The sequence below is a fragment of the Fonsecaea monophora genome (assembly GCF_001642475.1).
Source record: "Fonsecaea monophora strain CBS 269.37 chromosome Unknown Scaff42, whole genome shotgun sequence".
In the NCBI taxonomy this organism is placed as follows: Eukaryota; Fungi; Ascomycota; class Eurotiomycetes; order Chaetothyriales; family Herpotrichiellaceae; genus Fonsecaea; species Fonsecaea monophora.
In genome coordinates this window covers 14738-30641 of record NW_019173973.1, presented here as the reverse complement: position 1 = coordinate 30641, position 15904 = coordinate 14738, and the positions used below count along the sequence as shown (strand labels likewise).

Sequence of the window (15904 nt, the reverse complement as noted above, 5' to 3'; positions counted from 1 at the left end):
AGATACCTGGCTCTGAGCCTAGAGCCTGACGAATTGATATGATGCATTAAGTACCCCAGCACTCTTTATCTATTTACATGGTTGTATACTTTGAATGCATTGTGGTGTAGAGAGCGTAACAGGAGACTCGAGGATGTGTAAAAGCCAACTTACTACAGCATTGGGTGGCGCTACATTATTACCTCGTGAGGGGCGAGGCTACCACCACTACCACCGATCAGGCTGACGTAACGAGGCTGCTATAATTATCAGAAACCTCTCTGGTTCAAGTAATTCAAATCTTCTCTCACACTTTATCAGTGACTTCTCCAGCATGAACCACCAACGGTCTGCCTGTGATCGCTGCAGGGGCCAGAAGCTACGCTGTCCACGCAGCGATCAACCCAATAGTGAGCCGTGCGCCAGATGCCTGAAAGTCGGGGTTCAGTGTGTCACCAGCAGTGCGCGGCCGCTGGGACGGCCTCGCATACCAGAATCAGCCGGAAGAAAGACCAAATCTACCATGGCAAGAAGCACGGCATCCGAAGCACTGGACACCGAATCTACTTCTTCTCCACGTCTATCGTCGACTACAGAGAGTCTGCAAGCGGCCCCAAATTTTTGGACGCCGCAGAGTCAGAGTCAGAGCCAGGATCTGTACGCGGACTATCTCCAAGATTCATCCTACGTGACAAGTCCGTCTTTCGAAAATCAAACACCAGACTTGACGTTCGAGGCAAATTCAGGGTCGGGGTATACTTTTGATCTGCAGATGGAAGCTCACGTTGGGCCGTTAACGCAACTTCCTCAACACTCGCAGCATACCTCTGAGCTGCCGGCTGCTATTCAAAATTACATACCAGGGCCATCACCGGAACTGCTCGAGCCCGCAGACACAATCACTGCTCTATCAAGATTAAATGCAGACTTCGCTAGACAGGTATCCAACGTCGATGCATACATCTGGGGACCTGCGAATGCAGCGCATCATTGTCTCGAAAAGCTTCACCGAGTTGAAGGCAACCCGATGGCAGAGCTACTACAGAGCACCTCTCGATTCGTTTCGATTCTCGAAAGTCTAGCCCCGTTGTCATCACTACAAAAGTCATCTACTACCGTCGGATCTGCTGTCTCGAACTCCAATATCTCCGATTTGGATTCATGGCAAAGGCAGACGTACCTTCCTGCTCCATGCTCGCAATCTCAGTCACCGTCGACGAGGCTGAGCTCACTGAGCATCCCAGTCGTATTAATGCTTCTTTCAAGCTACCTCCTCCTCTTGGAGCTCTACAACACGGTCTTTAATCGCGTCACAGACGCCATGTCGAAGCTGGGCGATATGAATACGTATCTCCAGGACTTGCCGGAGTTCCAGGTTGCCGGACTGCCCTCCATGAAGGCGCAACTGTACGCCAAGATCATCGTCCAAGTCATTGAGCATCATTTCAACCGTCTAGAGCGCCTCTTAGGTCTCCCTGAAGAGTTCGGCTTGTCGGAGCGGGCTGCGGATTCGGAGGGCTTGCTGAGTACTACTCCGGGCATATCTCAACTTCTACACATTGCTATGACGCAGACGGCAGGATGGCCCCGTACTTCAGGCACTTCGACGCTGAAGTCGCTCAGATCGCACCTCAGAGATCTTCAAGGCATGCTATCTACATAGATACTCATTCGTGGCAAATTTTGAACGATTCTGGGACAAATCTTGTCAGAAGTACCAGGGATATTTTTCTTGACTAATTTCTACCGGAAGAGTTCACCAAAAGCTTCGCAAGACGAGCCAAGCTATACCCTCAGCTTGGTCATGTACCATCTGCTCTATCTCAGAGGAAATCCGGACTCGCTTCTGTTACCGTCGTATCGTGCGAGCCTGGGGAAGCCACATGCATGCTGTACAATAATTCACCATAAACCTCGGGCTACAGCGTTTCGAGGTCAGACTGCTTTCAAGCATTGCTAGCATCCTCCTTCGAGGCACTGTCTTTGTTCTCCTTTTTCTCCATGCCAAATTCAGTTTCAAGCTCCTGACGAAGAGGTATCTCTTTCTCAAAGAACGGCAGCAAGAATCCCAGCGCTGCGAAGCCAATGCTAACCTGCCATGTGCGGCGGAGGCTTCCATTCAACACCTCGATGACTTGTTCGCGGGTGGGAGCCGATAGTGTGTCGAGAAAGGCAGCTGTGGCATGGCTGTACGCCTGACCATTGATAAGTTGCCGTCTGATGACAGGATCTGCGATGCCCGTGGTCGCAAGCTCGTCGAACCGATTGTTCAATATTGCGGCGGGGATTGCAGTACCCCATGTCATGCCAAAACTACGCACGAACGCCCAAGTGGATGTTGCAAGTGCCGTGTCGCTTTCTGAGAGAGGCGCCATCACTGTGGGCAGCAACGTCGAGATGATGAGGCCGGCTCCGGCAGAGAATATCACTTGATAGCCAACCCACGTCCCTGTGGACGAGTGTTGGTCGAGGAGGCTGAAGAGGCCGAAGCTCAGCACTACCAATGCGAAACCTGCGTAGTGTATAGGTCGGTATCGGCCGAATTTGGACATGGCCACCCCTCCCATTGCAGCAAATGGTACGATAACCAGTATGCTGGGCAGAAGTTGTACTCCGGAGTAGGTCGGTGAGGAGCCAAGGACGCCTTGAAAGTATACGGGAAGAAAATAAAGCGTCCATATGAAGACTATGCTGTGCAGCAAAGTGAGAACATAGGCGATTGGCCGAAGTGGGATTCGACATGAGATGCAGCGGCATGGTTGGCTGGGGAGCCAGGCGCGTTCCTTCGAATGCGAGAAAGCCTACTAGACCGACGAGGCCGATGACCAGTGGCACAATGACATGGTATGATGACCAGGGATATAAAGCGCCGGCCCAGGACAGTGCGAGGAGTATAGCGCAGATGGACGCGATGAAGATGGCGTTGCCAGGCCAGTCAATCGACGTCAGCTTGGTGGCGAGCCTGGTGTTCTTGTTCCATGTCACCTTCAAAAAGGCCAGAAGCAGTGCCAACGCGACACCGCCAACGGGGAGATTGAGGTAAAAGACCCATCGCCAGGTGGCGTGGTCGACGATGAGACCGCCGAAGAAGGGCCCGAGCGCCGTGCCGAGCGAAATCAGGCCGACGACGATGGCGATGTAGTTGCCTCGTTGTCGCAAAGGAACCAAGTCGCAAATGATCATCTCGACGAGGACGCTGATGCCGCCTGCGCCGACTCCCTGGATCACACGGCCGGCGATGAGCGTCGCCATGTTGTTGGCCCCTCCACATATACCACTGCCCAGGACAAACGCCGCTGTTGCACCGATTGTTGGCCACCAACGACCAAAGGCATTGGCCAGCTGGCCGTAAAGGGGCTGCAATGCGGTCCTGTGGGCACATTAGCATTGGCAATGCCACGGTGGATGCGACGTTTGAACTTACATGGTCAGGAAGTATCCGTTGGCAGCCCAGATGTACAAGTCGCCACCACCTAGATCCGCGATGATAGAGGGCAGGGCTGTGGATGTGATGGTTCCTTCCATGGCGATCAATAGACTCGTGAAGCTGAGTGCCACGATAATCATCCAGAAGCGCAGTCCTTTCTTTTGTGCAGTTTTGGAGAGCTTGGTCGCGGTCTGAGGATCGTTTGGGGGCTTTGTCTCTGCTTCCTTGCCGGCTGCGTCGTCGTCGTCTATCTTGGGAATGGCATGGAGTGCAGCCTTGTCGGGCGGGAGGTCCATTTCCACTCTCTGACTCGACTCCTTGTGTGAACCGTCCTCTTCCAGCGCACTCATTCTTTTCCCTCCCTTCTAGATTCTAACCTTTTTACTGTTTTTGATAGAAGGAGGCGCCTTGACCGGTCGCGAGATGGTTTATTTGGATTTCACACACCTGTTTTCGAGGAAGTGGTTTGGCGTTCCCAACACCAATCTTGAGGAAAATAAGGTGGCCAGAAACATGAAGACAAACACAAAGGGATTTCCAGCAGAGATCTTAAGTATGGTGCTACCATTGTTACTGCTACTCCTGCTACTGCTACGCAGAACGAGCGCAGTTGATGGACTCGGAGGCTTTTTGCTCTCCCAGCCGGAGGCTTTCTCCTTTTTTTTTTTGGACATTCGGAGGCCTTTTACTTGCACAAGTCTGACCAGTTTCTTGTCGGAGGCCTTTCAGTCGGAAATTAGGCATCTGCGACTGTTGCGAAGTTGCGAAGTCATGACATGGTTGGTCATTTCTTCGATATTGTTATGGAATGTCATGAAGATGCGGTGGTTAATACCTAGTTGTATACCTCGTAACTCTGTAGGTGACTCTACCTTGTATTGATTGGTTCGAACCAGATACTCCGATTATAGGAGCTGCCCATGGATAATATTCCCGGGTTCGCCCGGCGGGCCCGCCTCCCCTAGAATAAAATGTACCTTTTTACTACTTGTACTTTGTATACAGCCAGCTAACGCCTCGGAGAGGGAGGTGGGCGATCCCGAGCTTGTCGTAACCCGAGGATGCGTAGCTTTAACAGTCACCACAGCAAAACGTTCTCTACGGGCCAATGACGGTGGGCCTTTCAAACATCACTGAGCGGGCACTCCATCGGTATAACTACATAGAAATTATATTTAGTGAGTTGATGGTTCGTATTACAGTTATCGCCTTTTACCAGATCTCGCATATACAACAGACAAGCGAACTAAAACACCATCACCCATCATCATCATCGATCTAAGCGACCACCAGACCAATCCAATCCAAATATTGTAGATCATGGCCTCCTCGTCGTCGTCAGATCCCCAGTTGCCCGCCAACATTGGCTTCATCGGCCTAGGGAATATGGGCTTCCCCATGTTTTCCAACTTGGTCAGTAAATTGCCGGTGATATCGACGGTACATTTCTACGATGTCAACCCGCGATCGATAGAGATGGGCTTGAACGAGTCGGGCGCGGTGGCCAAGTTGGATGCTTGCGGCAGTTCGAGAGAGGTCGCGGAGAAGAGTGTATGTATTTTCGTCGTCACCCCTTTAGAGAGGCTTCGAACAAGTCAGTTAGCCACGAAACCAGCCCAGCCAGCCAACTGACCGAATGGCTTTTGGAGGGAGGGGAATATAGGATCTACTCTTGTCGATAGTCCCCGAGGGGAAACACGTCCGGGCTGTCTTCCTAGACCCGGAAAACGGCGTGCTGGCCGCCAAAGACCTCTCGGATAAGATCCTCATCGACAGCAGCACCATCGACACGGCCACGTCGCTCGAGGTCGGCGAGCAGACCCGGACCCGACACCCGAAGGCACACTTCTTCGACGCGCCCGTGTCGGGCGGCACGGCGGGCGCGAAGCGAGGCGTCATCACGTTCATGGTCGGCTGCACGGCGTCGGACCCGCACTTCCCGCTGCTCAAGACGCTCATGGCCCTGATGGGCAAGAACATCTACGCGTGCGGCGGCCCCTCGCTGGGCCTGACGGCCAAGCTGTGCAACAACTACCTCAGCTCGTCCATCACGCTGCTCAACGCCGAGACGTTCAACCTGGCCATCAAATCCGGCATGGACCCGCGCACGTTGCAGGAGATCCTCAAGACCGCCACCGGCGGCAACATCAACGCCCAGAACGCGAACCCCGTGCCGGGCCTGACGCCCAATTCTCCCGCCTCGCACGACTACGCCCTCGGGTTTCGCATCGAGTATACCTGCAAGGACATGGCGTTGGCCCTCGACGCGTGCGACCGCGTCGGCGCCAAGTTGTGCATCGGGCAGGCCGTCCTGGACGCGTTTGACCACGCGAGCAAGGACCCTCGCTGTGCCGGGTTGGATACAAAAGTCGTTTTTCGGTACCTGGGTGGTGATGAGAAGTGGCAGGATAAGTTTCCAGACGGGGGGAAGTGATGACGGAGGGGGTTTGCTGGTTGAAGTTGGTGAGAGTTAAGAGGTATTGGAAGTATATATGCCTAGGGTAGGGAGATGCCCCTGGAACTTGTTATGTGATATATCGAGATATGCCGCTCGACATGGTGGATATACGACTTGTCATGTATATAGATATCTACTATGGATCTACATGTCGCCATGAATATCTAGTGTATACGGTCTCTAAAATCGCCACGGGAGATTGAATAGTTCATCAACGCGATAATAGCCCTCCAAAGGGCTGAACCGGGAAACTGGTTGCTTGTAGCTGAACGTTGGATTGCTGGTCACCAGACTCCGGGATCGACGCTTTATTTGAAGCCACCGTTGCCCCTCAAACAGAAAAGCTTGTCGCTCTCTCCAGTCTGCCAGTCTACATACATTCGCGACCGTACCGAGGACGTCTTTGGATCCACGGCAACGACTAAAAAGCTAAAAGACGCTTGTTCCTCCTTCTCGCCCCGTTTGTTGTACACTGATACTCTGGTCTGGTCTGGTCTGGTCGATACGTCCAACAGCCCAAGGCCACCACAACCAGACACGCCACTGCAATTGTCCACCTCTGTGGTGTCCTTGAAATCCTTAATCCTGAATCCGTTGGCGGCGCAGTCCGAGACGATACAGCAAGACAGTCGACTAGACGTCGTCAAGCCACATAACCAAGTCCATGTACCTACATATATACTTCATGAACCACCACTACGACGCATAGTAGTTACTAACTCTGTCCCGGCACCTCCAAGATATCTAGGTAGGTATGACACAATATGAAACGTGACAATGTCATCGCCATCGATCGTGCAACTACCGGCGTTTTCCCCGATCTCTTTTATGATCTTGTTTCCCCGCAGACGGATTTGCCGAGGAGGTGGGAGGCTCCGTGGCTCGTGCTCCCCCAACAAGTTATGGGGGGATATGGGGATATGGAGTAATGAGGGATGGAGTAAGTATGGATGTGGTTTGATTATTGAGAGAGGAGAAACAACCGCCGGTGCATCACTAAACTAAACTAATAAGAAAGGGAGAGGGAAGTAAATTCATGTGATTAACTGAGATCATTATCAGAAGAGCAGCGTTTAGACAAGATTTTCCTGTTATTATTCGGTGCGACTGGCTAGCAGTATACAGTACTTACCGAGTGCTCGGCAATTACATTCACCCCACCAAAAAAGGGGTTGGCAGCCTCGTCGTGCCCGTCATCGACCACTTCCCCAACCACAACCACAACGAGTCCTCTACCAAAGTCGTCACAAATGGGTTCTGCGGAAACCATGAAGGCCTTGGTCTTCCACGGCCCATATGATGTGAGATTGGAAGACCGACCGAGTCTGTTTTTCATCCGACCCGTTGACGCGCGGCGAAATAATGTTACTGATTTTGCGGGACAGTTCCTCGCCCGGCAGATCCTACAGACGTGGTGATAAAGACTACCTCGGCGGCTTTGTGTGGAAGGTAACATTCTCTCCTTCTTCTCCTACCTGCGAATTGTAATTGTGTTACCATGCGCGCAGTGGCTGACTGGTTGGGTTGTTGATGAAGCGAGTTGCACCGATACCGAGGACACTCCAAGATCAATATGCAGCCGGGGTATATCTGTGGACATGAAGGCATGGGCATCGTCCACGAGGTGGGCAGCGAGGTGAAGAACTTTAAAAAGGGTGACCGGGTGATTGCGCCCTTTACCATCAGCTGGTGCGTATCTTCCTCCTGTTGTTATTTCTTGGAGACACTGGTTGTCTGAATCCCCCCCGAAACTCTTGAATCTGATTCTTCCAGCGGCGAGTGTTTCCATTGCAAGAGAGGAATTACGGGCCGCTGTGTGAAATGCAAATCTTTCGGCTCCGTCGCCCTGGATGGATCGCAAGCCCAGTATTTCAGGGTTCCGTTGGCGGATTCTACCTTGTTTCATACTCCGCAGGAGGGAGATCTTGGGGAACTGTTGATCTTGATGACGGACATATTTCCCACGGGGTAATGCAGACGATCCATCCTCTTGACATTTCTCTTCCATATCTTTGCAGAGGGGAAACAATTTGCATGTCTGGCTAATGGGTGACAGATTCAACGGGGCGAGAAACGCATTCCGAGAAACTCCAAGCGACCAGTGGAAGGACATGACTGTGGTGGTCATCGGCTGTGGTCCTGTTGCGCTGTGCGCCATCATCAGCGCCCTCGAGTACAAACCCGCCCGGATAATCGCTATCGACTCGGTCCCGAATCGCCTGCAACGTGCTCAAGACTTGGGGTGCATCCCGCTCAACTTTAAGACGGTGGATGTGGTCAAGGAGGTGATGGCACTAACAAACGGCAACGGCGCTCATGCAGTTATCGAGGTGGTCGGTCTCAGTCCCGCCCTCAAGACGGCCTACGACGTTATCTGTCCAGGCGGCAAGATCAGCTCTGTAGGTATGTGCTTATCAATCTCACTGCCTCACATCCTTTTAACTGCTTGAACTGTTTGTTGACACTGTCGATAGGAGTTCACAATGCCGAGCTCCCATTTACGGCGGCAGATTGTTACAACAAGAACGTTCACATCCAGTTCGGCCGCTGTCCGGCCAGGTACGTGTTCAACGAGGCTTTGCAGGCCCTGATCCGCAATAAACACATAATCGAGAAGATGGGGTTCATTGATCTCGTGCTGCCGAGCTTGGATGAATCTTGTGTGGATGCGTTGCGCCGGTTCGAGCGGGCAGAGGTCAATAAAGTGGTCTTCAAGCCAAATGGCCCAGATGCCTAGTTTTGGATTAGCAGGTTGTTGAGCCACGGACGGGGTAAATCTGCCCTGGAATTAGATAGCAGAAAAGGCGATGTTAGACAGTGCTGCAGACCATATTAACTTGCTGGTGTGTTGAGAGCCTGCGACGGATTTATCCCGCCGGAATTATATTCCTCCGCGCCTAACCAGCAATTTCAAACAGCTGCATTTTGGTACAGAAACAAACCGCATTTTCATCTGACCACCCAGCCACCCCAAAGACTCACCATGCCTACACTACACACCTGTCCAGAGGCTGCACACCATTGACATAAAAAACCTCCGACACAGTTGCCAGCGCCTCGTCGTCCTTGGGCTTAAAATCCCCAGTCAGACACCTGTCGACTACATCCGCATAAATTGGGCCCATCGTCCGTCTCAACGTGGGAATCTGCCGCACGAACACATTGCGAACGTCATCCTCCTCCTCATCATCGTATTTTCTATCTCCCGGGTCGGCGTCACCGTCAGCACTGCGGTTGGCATCTTTGTCCCTCGCCACGATTTTTGCAGCCGTGAGCCACAGTCCAACCTCGAGCAGCACGACACCCAGGCTGTACAGGTCGGCTTTGTAGCTAAAGGAGTTACGCTTCTTACCCGGCTGGTTGTTCGCTTTCTGGTCGTCTGACACTGGTAAGCCGCGGTGCTGTGGATGACGATATAAATTGTGGTCGCCAAAGTCTGTTGTGCTCTCTGTTAGTGCGCTGGGCTCGTCCAGACGGCTGTACTCGAACCCAGCAAGGCGTGGAGCAGCTATATCCACAACTTTGTCTGGCAGGCTGATGAAGAAGAGTACATTAGCACTGCGGATGCCCTTGTGTAGCCACGAGGCCAGATGGAGGTACAGCACAGCTTTGGCGAGGGCGCGTGCGAGGGCAAAACGGTGAGAGAGGCAACTGGGCTCTGTTCCAGGAGTAACAAGATGCTCGTACAGGGAGGTAGGTCGGTGATTCGGCGGCACGCGAAAGACCAGGCCGTACTGGGCATCACTTGAGTCAGACACGGGCTTCTCGGCGATCCCAAGACAGTCGAGTGTGAGCATCTTGGTGGGCTTGCCTGCCGCTTGCAGCATCTTGCCGAGATCGTAGATGCGCTCATCGAGCTTTTTTTTCTGGTCCAGTGGCAGGGACATGGGCACAATTTTCCATTCCACCAGGACTGTCTCGGCGTCTCCTCGAGACGTCTGTTTCCATTTCGCTATCTCCCAGCCGCCTACGCACGGCTCAAGCGAGAGTGCCTTGCCGTCTTCGGTAGTGATGGACCTCCATCGAAGTGTCTGTTCTTTGGCCTTTGCGGCTCGCTGACCGAGATTAGCGGCGATGATCTTCAGGGATGCCAAGGTCGAGACGTCGCGCATGTCGGGGTTGCCATCTCCTTGCATTGCCTCAAGCTTCGGGAGGGCTTGAAGGCTGTCAATATTGCTGGACGAGAGGCCTCGGTTGAAGACGATAGCACCGGCTGCATCGCTGCGTGGAGGGGGGAAGAAGTCTTCCAGATCTTTGACCAGCGTGTCGATCTGTTCGACCATCGTCTGGCCTCGCTTGTCCCTGCGAGCCCATCTCCAGCGCTCGAGCACGTTGCCGTGATTCAATGCGGTCACGTCTGTCTTCAACTGCGTGAGGAGCTCTGCGCCACTAATGATATGGCCTTCATTCGTTGCCGTCTGCTCAAAGGCTGCCACAGCCGCGATACGCGAGACCGAGCCCGTGCTCCGCGTTCGAGCAGCTCCGAAGAGGCCGGTATACCTTGTCTCAAAGTCTTCGAAGCGGACCAGACGGCGCTGAATGATGACAAGATAGTGAAGAGCCAAATGGCCATATTCGCGGAACTTGGGATGCTCCAGGTGTCGTTGCTCACGCATGCCCCAGTCGACTGACCACGACTTGATCCGCGCCCGAATCATGTCGAGGCGTGCCACTATCATGATGATGTCGTCTCCCACATCGTTGGTTCTCTTCCAGTAGTCGACTGCATCGATTGTTATCTCGACGACTTGAAAGGCAAAACCAATTGCTCCAATAATGCTGAAAGGATCCATGGTCGCGGTTCACGAAGAGCAACTGGTCGATTGACAAACAAGTTCCCTTCGAGCCCCAGCCGAGAAGATGGGATCCAGCATGTGGAAGTGGGCAGGAGACTGCTTTTGGAGCACATGCTGCAAAGGCCAAATACTTGCCCAGCCGGGGCAGTGCTTGGTTGCCTCGTGTCCAGACCACGCAGGGTCCTGCAGCGTCGGGCTGCGCCCTCATCAACACGAGAAAAAGTCTTGACTGACAAATAGCATCCTCTACAATAGTTCCATGCGTCCTTGTTCCAGTCTCGGCGACATGTCAGCTGTGCTCCTGCGGTTAATGACGGTCATGGTCACGCTTGGAGTGGCGGTTCTCATAGTATTTCCTCTTGGGACACAGCATTTTAACTCTCTGGAACTCTCTTGATATTTAGATCGGCTCAAATCATTGTTGTCTCCGTTTGCACCGTGGATCTCAACACGGCGACAAACAAGATGGCCAGCTACGACCTTCTCGCCCTGTTGACAGCCAGCATCGCCGGGATGCCCGACAATCCAAGTGCGGAGGAGGAACTGCTTTCCAAAATCTGCATTGAGAAAACATCATTTCCTCAAGAAGAGGCCTTGGGTATTGGTGGCAGTTTCAATGCCATCGCTGTGCCTCCCAATCGTCTGCGGCGGTGCGTGGACTCGCGAAACCTCAATTCCGACCCGCTCCTCTATTTGGGACGCAACAAGTACATCATTCGCAGCCCCAAAGCCGCTCTTGACATGCGTTCTATGGCCACAGAGCTTGCGATCCTAAGGAGCGACTCGATACGGAAGCATGCAAACATCATTGAGCTATTGGGTTTGGCGTGGGAAGTCACCAATGCCCCGAAAGAGCGAATTCTACCTGTCTTTGTGCTCGAATACGCCGAACATGGCGATCTCGAATCCTTCCTGCGTGGTAAACCGGCCACGTTAACAGAACAGCTCGCACTCGCCATAGGGGTCGCGGAAGGTCTACGGGCTCTCCATGACGCAGGAGTCGTGCATTGCGACATGAAACCAGCAAACATTCTGCTTTGCTTGGACCGCCACGGAAAGCCAGTAGCAAAGCTGTCAGACTTTAGCTCATCGGTCTTGCTGAGCGATCTCCCTCGCGGCTCGACTTATCCCATTGCACCTGGGACCGAGCTCTGGCAAAGCCCATGGGCTATTCGAGAATGCACCGCGCAGCAGCTTGTGCGGTCCGACGTATATGCTTTTGGGCTAATCCTTGCGGTCCTGATCACGAGGATCAGACCTGATATCCTTGAATATTTGGCCAAGAGTGACTCAGGAGGTCGCCGCCTCGATGAGTTAAAGACCAGCGGCGACCTCGGCGATGCTATGGCCGACTTTGCTGTGATGGCCGAGAATACAATGCCTGCCGGCGAGACAGAACACACCATGCATTTGAAACGAATCACACTGACCTATGCACTTTCAACACAGGTGCCCTTTGTAGAGTGCACCTCCGGCGCATTGGACATTCTCAAGATTCTGAGGCTCTTGCTGCACCTGGTAGTCGCCATGGAGCTCCGTGAGAAGACTCGGGATTTGTCTTCGCTGACGTCGCTGGAGGAGAATGTCATTGCGAATCCCAGTAAGTGTTCGTCCTCCTGCGCCTTACCCACTTTACAGCGAGTGGACGATGACTGAACTCTTGTAGGAATTGACCCTGCCTCGGAGATAGATGACGCTATTGAGATGAAGATGAGGGAAGCCGAGTCTGATATGTGGAGGGTCACAGACAATGCTGTGGCTGAACCCACCGGCACAAGTGAAGGGAAGCGAAGAGAGTCTCTCTCAGATAGCGCATCAGAAAGATCTTTCCCGGACGAACAGGAACTTCTTCCAGACCCGAGCGATGCCGAAGGCTCTTCCTCACAGCGAGGCACAGACGACGCCTTAGAGAACGCCAGCTTTTTCAACAGACTAGAATCTATGGTACGTCTGCGCCAGTCAGACGAGCAAGTTGTACGAACTTACACCCATGACGCTGTGATCTCGGTATGTCTGCTTTCACCACATGTTCTCCTTTCTCTCTAACCCCCCCAGCATGTCACATCGTTCAAGAGGCTTCGAAACCTGCCGTCGAGGGTATTCTCCGCCGTCTTACAAGAACTTGAGACAGTTGCGTCGGACAAGAAATCCCAAGATGACTCCCGCAGGGCAATAGCAGCCTACGAGTTCGCGGGCTTAGCCGTGGGTAGACACCAAATCAGCCCTCTGGCACACGACGAAGACCTCCGGAAGGCATCGAATTTCTTGCTGCAAGCAGCGCAGATGGGTCATTCACTGGCACGAGCTTCCGTCGGGATGGTCGTGGAAGGTCTCGAACTCCAACTCGATGATCTCAGCCGAGACACCGAGATCGAGTGGCTCCAGGAATTGATAGTGCGTGGGAAAGAACAGGGCGAGAGCCTAGCAAAGCACCGTCTTCGGAAGCTCGATGCGGCCAAGTATGAGGACACGGTGCGAACAAGCAGAGTTGTTTACCGCAACACATGGTCCAGCCTCATGCTGGGCTTGCTCATGGAAGCTGGGGCGGACCTTATGCAAGTCTTTGGCGAGCTGGAGCTTGGATCGTCTGACCATTGGATGTTTAGCCAGCACGCCATTTTGTTCGGTAAGAACGACATGCTGAAACAGGCCCTGCCGTCTCTGGGAAAACAGTTGAACGAGCCGATGGTCAACGGCCGGACGCTGCTGCTGGAGGCATGCTACGCTGGAAATGTGGAACCGGTGATGCTCTGCATTGCCGCCGGTGCGGACGTCAAGGTGCCCTTGCAGGCAGATGGGACGACGGCCCTTCACCTACTGTCCATGTTCCCCGACGAGAAGGTCAGCGAGGTTGCAAAAAAATTGAAAGATGCTGGCGCCGACCTCGAGGCGCGGTGCTGGCTGTCGCGGAGCCGACCTGGATGTATTGACCTGCAGGATGCTGTTTCTTATGCAACGCCGCTCTTGTCTGCTGTGATGGCAAGTAGCGTCACCGCCGTCCAGGCCCTTGTTCGGCTTGGGGCCGACCCATTTGACCAGATGGAGACAATGACAAAGCTTGACAGGCAGCTTCTCATCGCCCGCGGTGGCCGTCTCTACAGCCCGGTACATTACGCAGCACGACTTCATATGATACAAGTTCTGCGAGCACTGCTTCCGGACGACAGACGGTACGAGGAACTCAGCACCGTCATCCGTTACGATGAGCCGTCCTTCTGGGTTCTGCCTATATGGTGTGCGCTGGACTACTCGGCATCTGGCATCTGGCAGAGGCTCTGCCTCCACGGCAAAGAGCATGTTCAACACTGTTTAGACACAGTAGAGTTCCTCTACACGCGAGGAAGCAAGAACAGCAAGACCTGCGAGCACCGCATGGGACGTTACAGTCGGTATAGCTTCGACGCGAGTTGCCATCTCGGGCAGCCTTTCCTGATGAGGCGACTGTGGGCTGTGGTTCGTGGCCAGCTTCAGCCTCCAATCCAGGAGCTGGCCAAGATCATGCAGCGGGCCATCGACTTTGAAGACCGTGCGACCGTCCATCAGCTCGTCCCATTGCTAAAGGCTACACTCCAAAACCACCCAGAACATGAGGGGTTCAAGTTCAAAGCCTCGATCCAGGGTCACAAGCCCGCCGAAGTGGTTGACTACTTCATCAAGCTCGATCAGAAGTTCAAATCCACGCCAACATCCCGGATCAGCTTGGAACTCGTCCGTGATCAGAAAGAGAGCCTCCTCATTGGACCGGACGAATACGGGCCTGCCGCGGTACCTCGATCGCAGGGCGGGATCCGGGTGTCAATAGCCATTCGCCCGGGCCGTGATGGCCGACAAGAGTGGAGTTTCAAGTCTGCAGAGCCAGTAGGCGTACCCAAAGGGGAGATACTTCCTGAAAAGTCGGATGCTGGAGAGAAGATCAGCCTGTTCGAGTCGGCAGTATTGGGCGGCTACTTTGACCGTGCTCGAGAACTCTACAAATCGCCAAACGATCTCATCTGTCGTCGGGACGAAAAGGACAGAGGCAAGTCGACTCTACTGGGACGGCTGATTCGTGACAGCAAAATTTACAAGGCCAGCGAAGCCCAGACCCTCTTCCTCCTGTCTCTGGTGCCAGACGGAAGCGACGAACTCTTTGAGAATGTTCTCGAAGGAGAAGAAGAAGGCTCGAGTTTGACCGCGTTGCACGCAGCAGTCTTCTTCCTCGAACCATCACACGCACAACGGGGACGAACTGCCTTGCCCGTGCTGGACGCAATTGTCGCTCTCTGGCCTGAAAGCGACCATCTAGAGCGACTGACCTCGGACAACAAAGACGGTACCACGGCGCTACATATAGCGGTAGAGAGCGGCAACTTGGACGCACTCCGATATATAGCCAGAGAGGCCGAAGGCCCCCTGAACTGGAACGTGCTCAACGGCAAAGGCGAGACCCCGCTCGACATTGCGCTCGTCCAGTCCCTTGGCGCAGAGGACGTCCTCGCCGCAGCGGGCATCACACCCGAGCATTCCAAATGGCAGGAAAGGGTCGAGAAGCACTATTCGGACTTTGGGCAAATCCACAGTCTCCTCAAGGACAACGGCGCCAAGTACAACAGCATCGGCGGCTTTGTGTGTCGAGAAAGCGAGGACAGCTGGACGATGCGCATCCTGAACCGGCTGGACTTGTCGACCACCCCGGCGGCCATGTACGATAGCCTGTTTAGCGGCGACTCAGAGCACCTGCATCGAAGTGCGGACGGGGAGGTCGTCATGGTCCTCAAAGGCGCGCAGGCCGCCAGGATGGTCGGGGAGCGCATGCCAAATGTGGCCAGTATGGATGTGGGGGACCACGTGTTTTTGTCTGTCGTGCCGGACTTGACGGCCATGGTTGGGGAGGGGCTGGGTGGTGGGAGTGTGTCTCAGTCGTAGACAGACACATTTCTCTCCTCCTTGCGCAAGAGACACGTTCTCAGTACGCCGATAGTTTGCTTCTTTTTTTTTTGGAACTCGATCCACGCCGGAGTGGAAAATGTTTCTATGGCCATGCGTCTCCAGAGATATAACATAACACAGCTACCCAACATATCCCTCCTACCTGACTCGTCCTTTCGACATAGTTGTTCCACAGAAACGAGAAGGAGTCCATCTCCAGGACATGTCAAGATGTATACTTGATGATATGGTCAGGCTATTTCCGGAATAGTCCAACGGCCTGTCCATATCCATATCTGATCGGCCTGTCATTGGTCGGGAATCTTACCGAATTAA

The 15904-nt window shown here is 53.7% G+C and overlaps 6 protein-coding genes across 6 annotated transcripts; 4 read left to right on the top strand and 2 right to left on the bottom strand.

Annotated features, from left to right (window-relative positions):
• Window positions 1–502: 502 nt before the first annotated feature.
• Window positions 503–1642, top strand: AYO21_06175 (hypothetical protein; the record flags this gene model as incomplete). The annotated part of the gene is made up of 1 exon (XM_022656138.1): window positions 503–1642. The coding sequence occupies one exon, from the start codon at window positions 503–505 to the stop codon at window positions 1640–1642; it is 1140 nt and encodes a 379-aa protein (XP_022511483.1).
• Window positions 1643–1925: 283 nt separating this feature from the next.
• On the bottom strand, window positions 1926–3756 carry AYO21_06174 (hypothetical protein; the record flags this gene model as incomplete). The annotated part of the gene is made up of 3 exons (XM_022656137.1): window positions 1926–2670; window positions 2720–3349; window positions 3404–3756. 3 exons carry the CDS (start codon window positions 3754–3756, stop codon window positions 1926–1928), a joined length of 1728 nt encoding a protein of 575 aa, XP_022511482.1.
• A 970-nt stretch (window positions 3757–4726) lies between these two features.
• On the top strand, window positions 4727–5840 carry AYO21_06173 (hypothetical protein; the record flags this gene model as incomplete). Its single annotated transcript, XM_022656136.1, has 2 exons — window positions 4727–5000; window positions 5089–5840. 2 exons carry the CDS (start codon window positions 4727–4729, stop codon window positions 5838–5840), a joined length of 1026 nt encoding a protein of 341 aa, XP_022511481.1.
• A 1597-nt stretch (window positions 5841–7437) lies between these two features.
• Window positions 7438–8601, top strand: AYO21_06172 (hypothetical protein; the record flags this gene model as incomplete). Its single annotated transcript, XM_022656135.1, has 4 exons — window positions 7438–7553; window positions 7638–7832; window positions 7921–8267; window positions 8339–8601. 4 exons carry the CDS (start codon window positions 7438–7440, stop codon window positions 8599–8601), a joined length of 921 nt encoding a protein of 306 aa, XP_022511480.1.
• Window positions 8602–8851: 250 nt separating this feature from the next.
• On the bottom strand, window positions 8852–10657 carry AYO21_06171 (hypothetical protein; the record flags this gene model as incomplete). Its single annotated transcript, XM_022656134.1, has 1 exon — window positions 8852–10657. The coding sequence occupies one exon, from the start codon at window positions 10655–10657 to the stop codon at window positions 8852–8854; it is 1806 nt and encodes a 601-aa protein (XP_022511479.1).
• A 468-nt stretch (window positions 10658–11125) lies between these two features.
• On the top strand, window positions 11126–15565 carry AYO21_06170 (hypothetical protein; the record flags this gene model as incomplete). Its single annotated transcript, XM_022656133.1, has 3 exons — window positions 11126–12260; window positions 12327–12667; window positions 12716–15565. The coding sequence occupies 3 exons, from the start codon at window positions 11126–11128 to the stop codon at window positions 15563–15565; spliced, it is 4326 nt and encodes a 1441-aa protein (XP_022511478.1).
• Window positions 15566–15904: the final 339 nt, after the last annotated feature.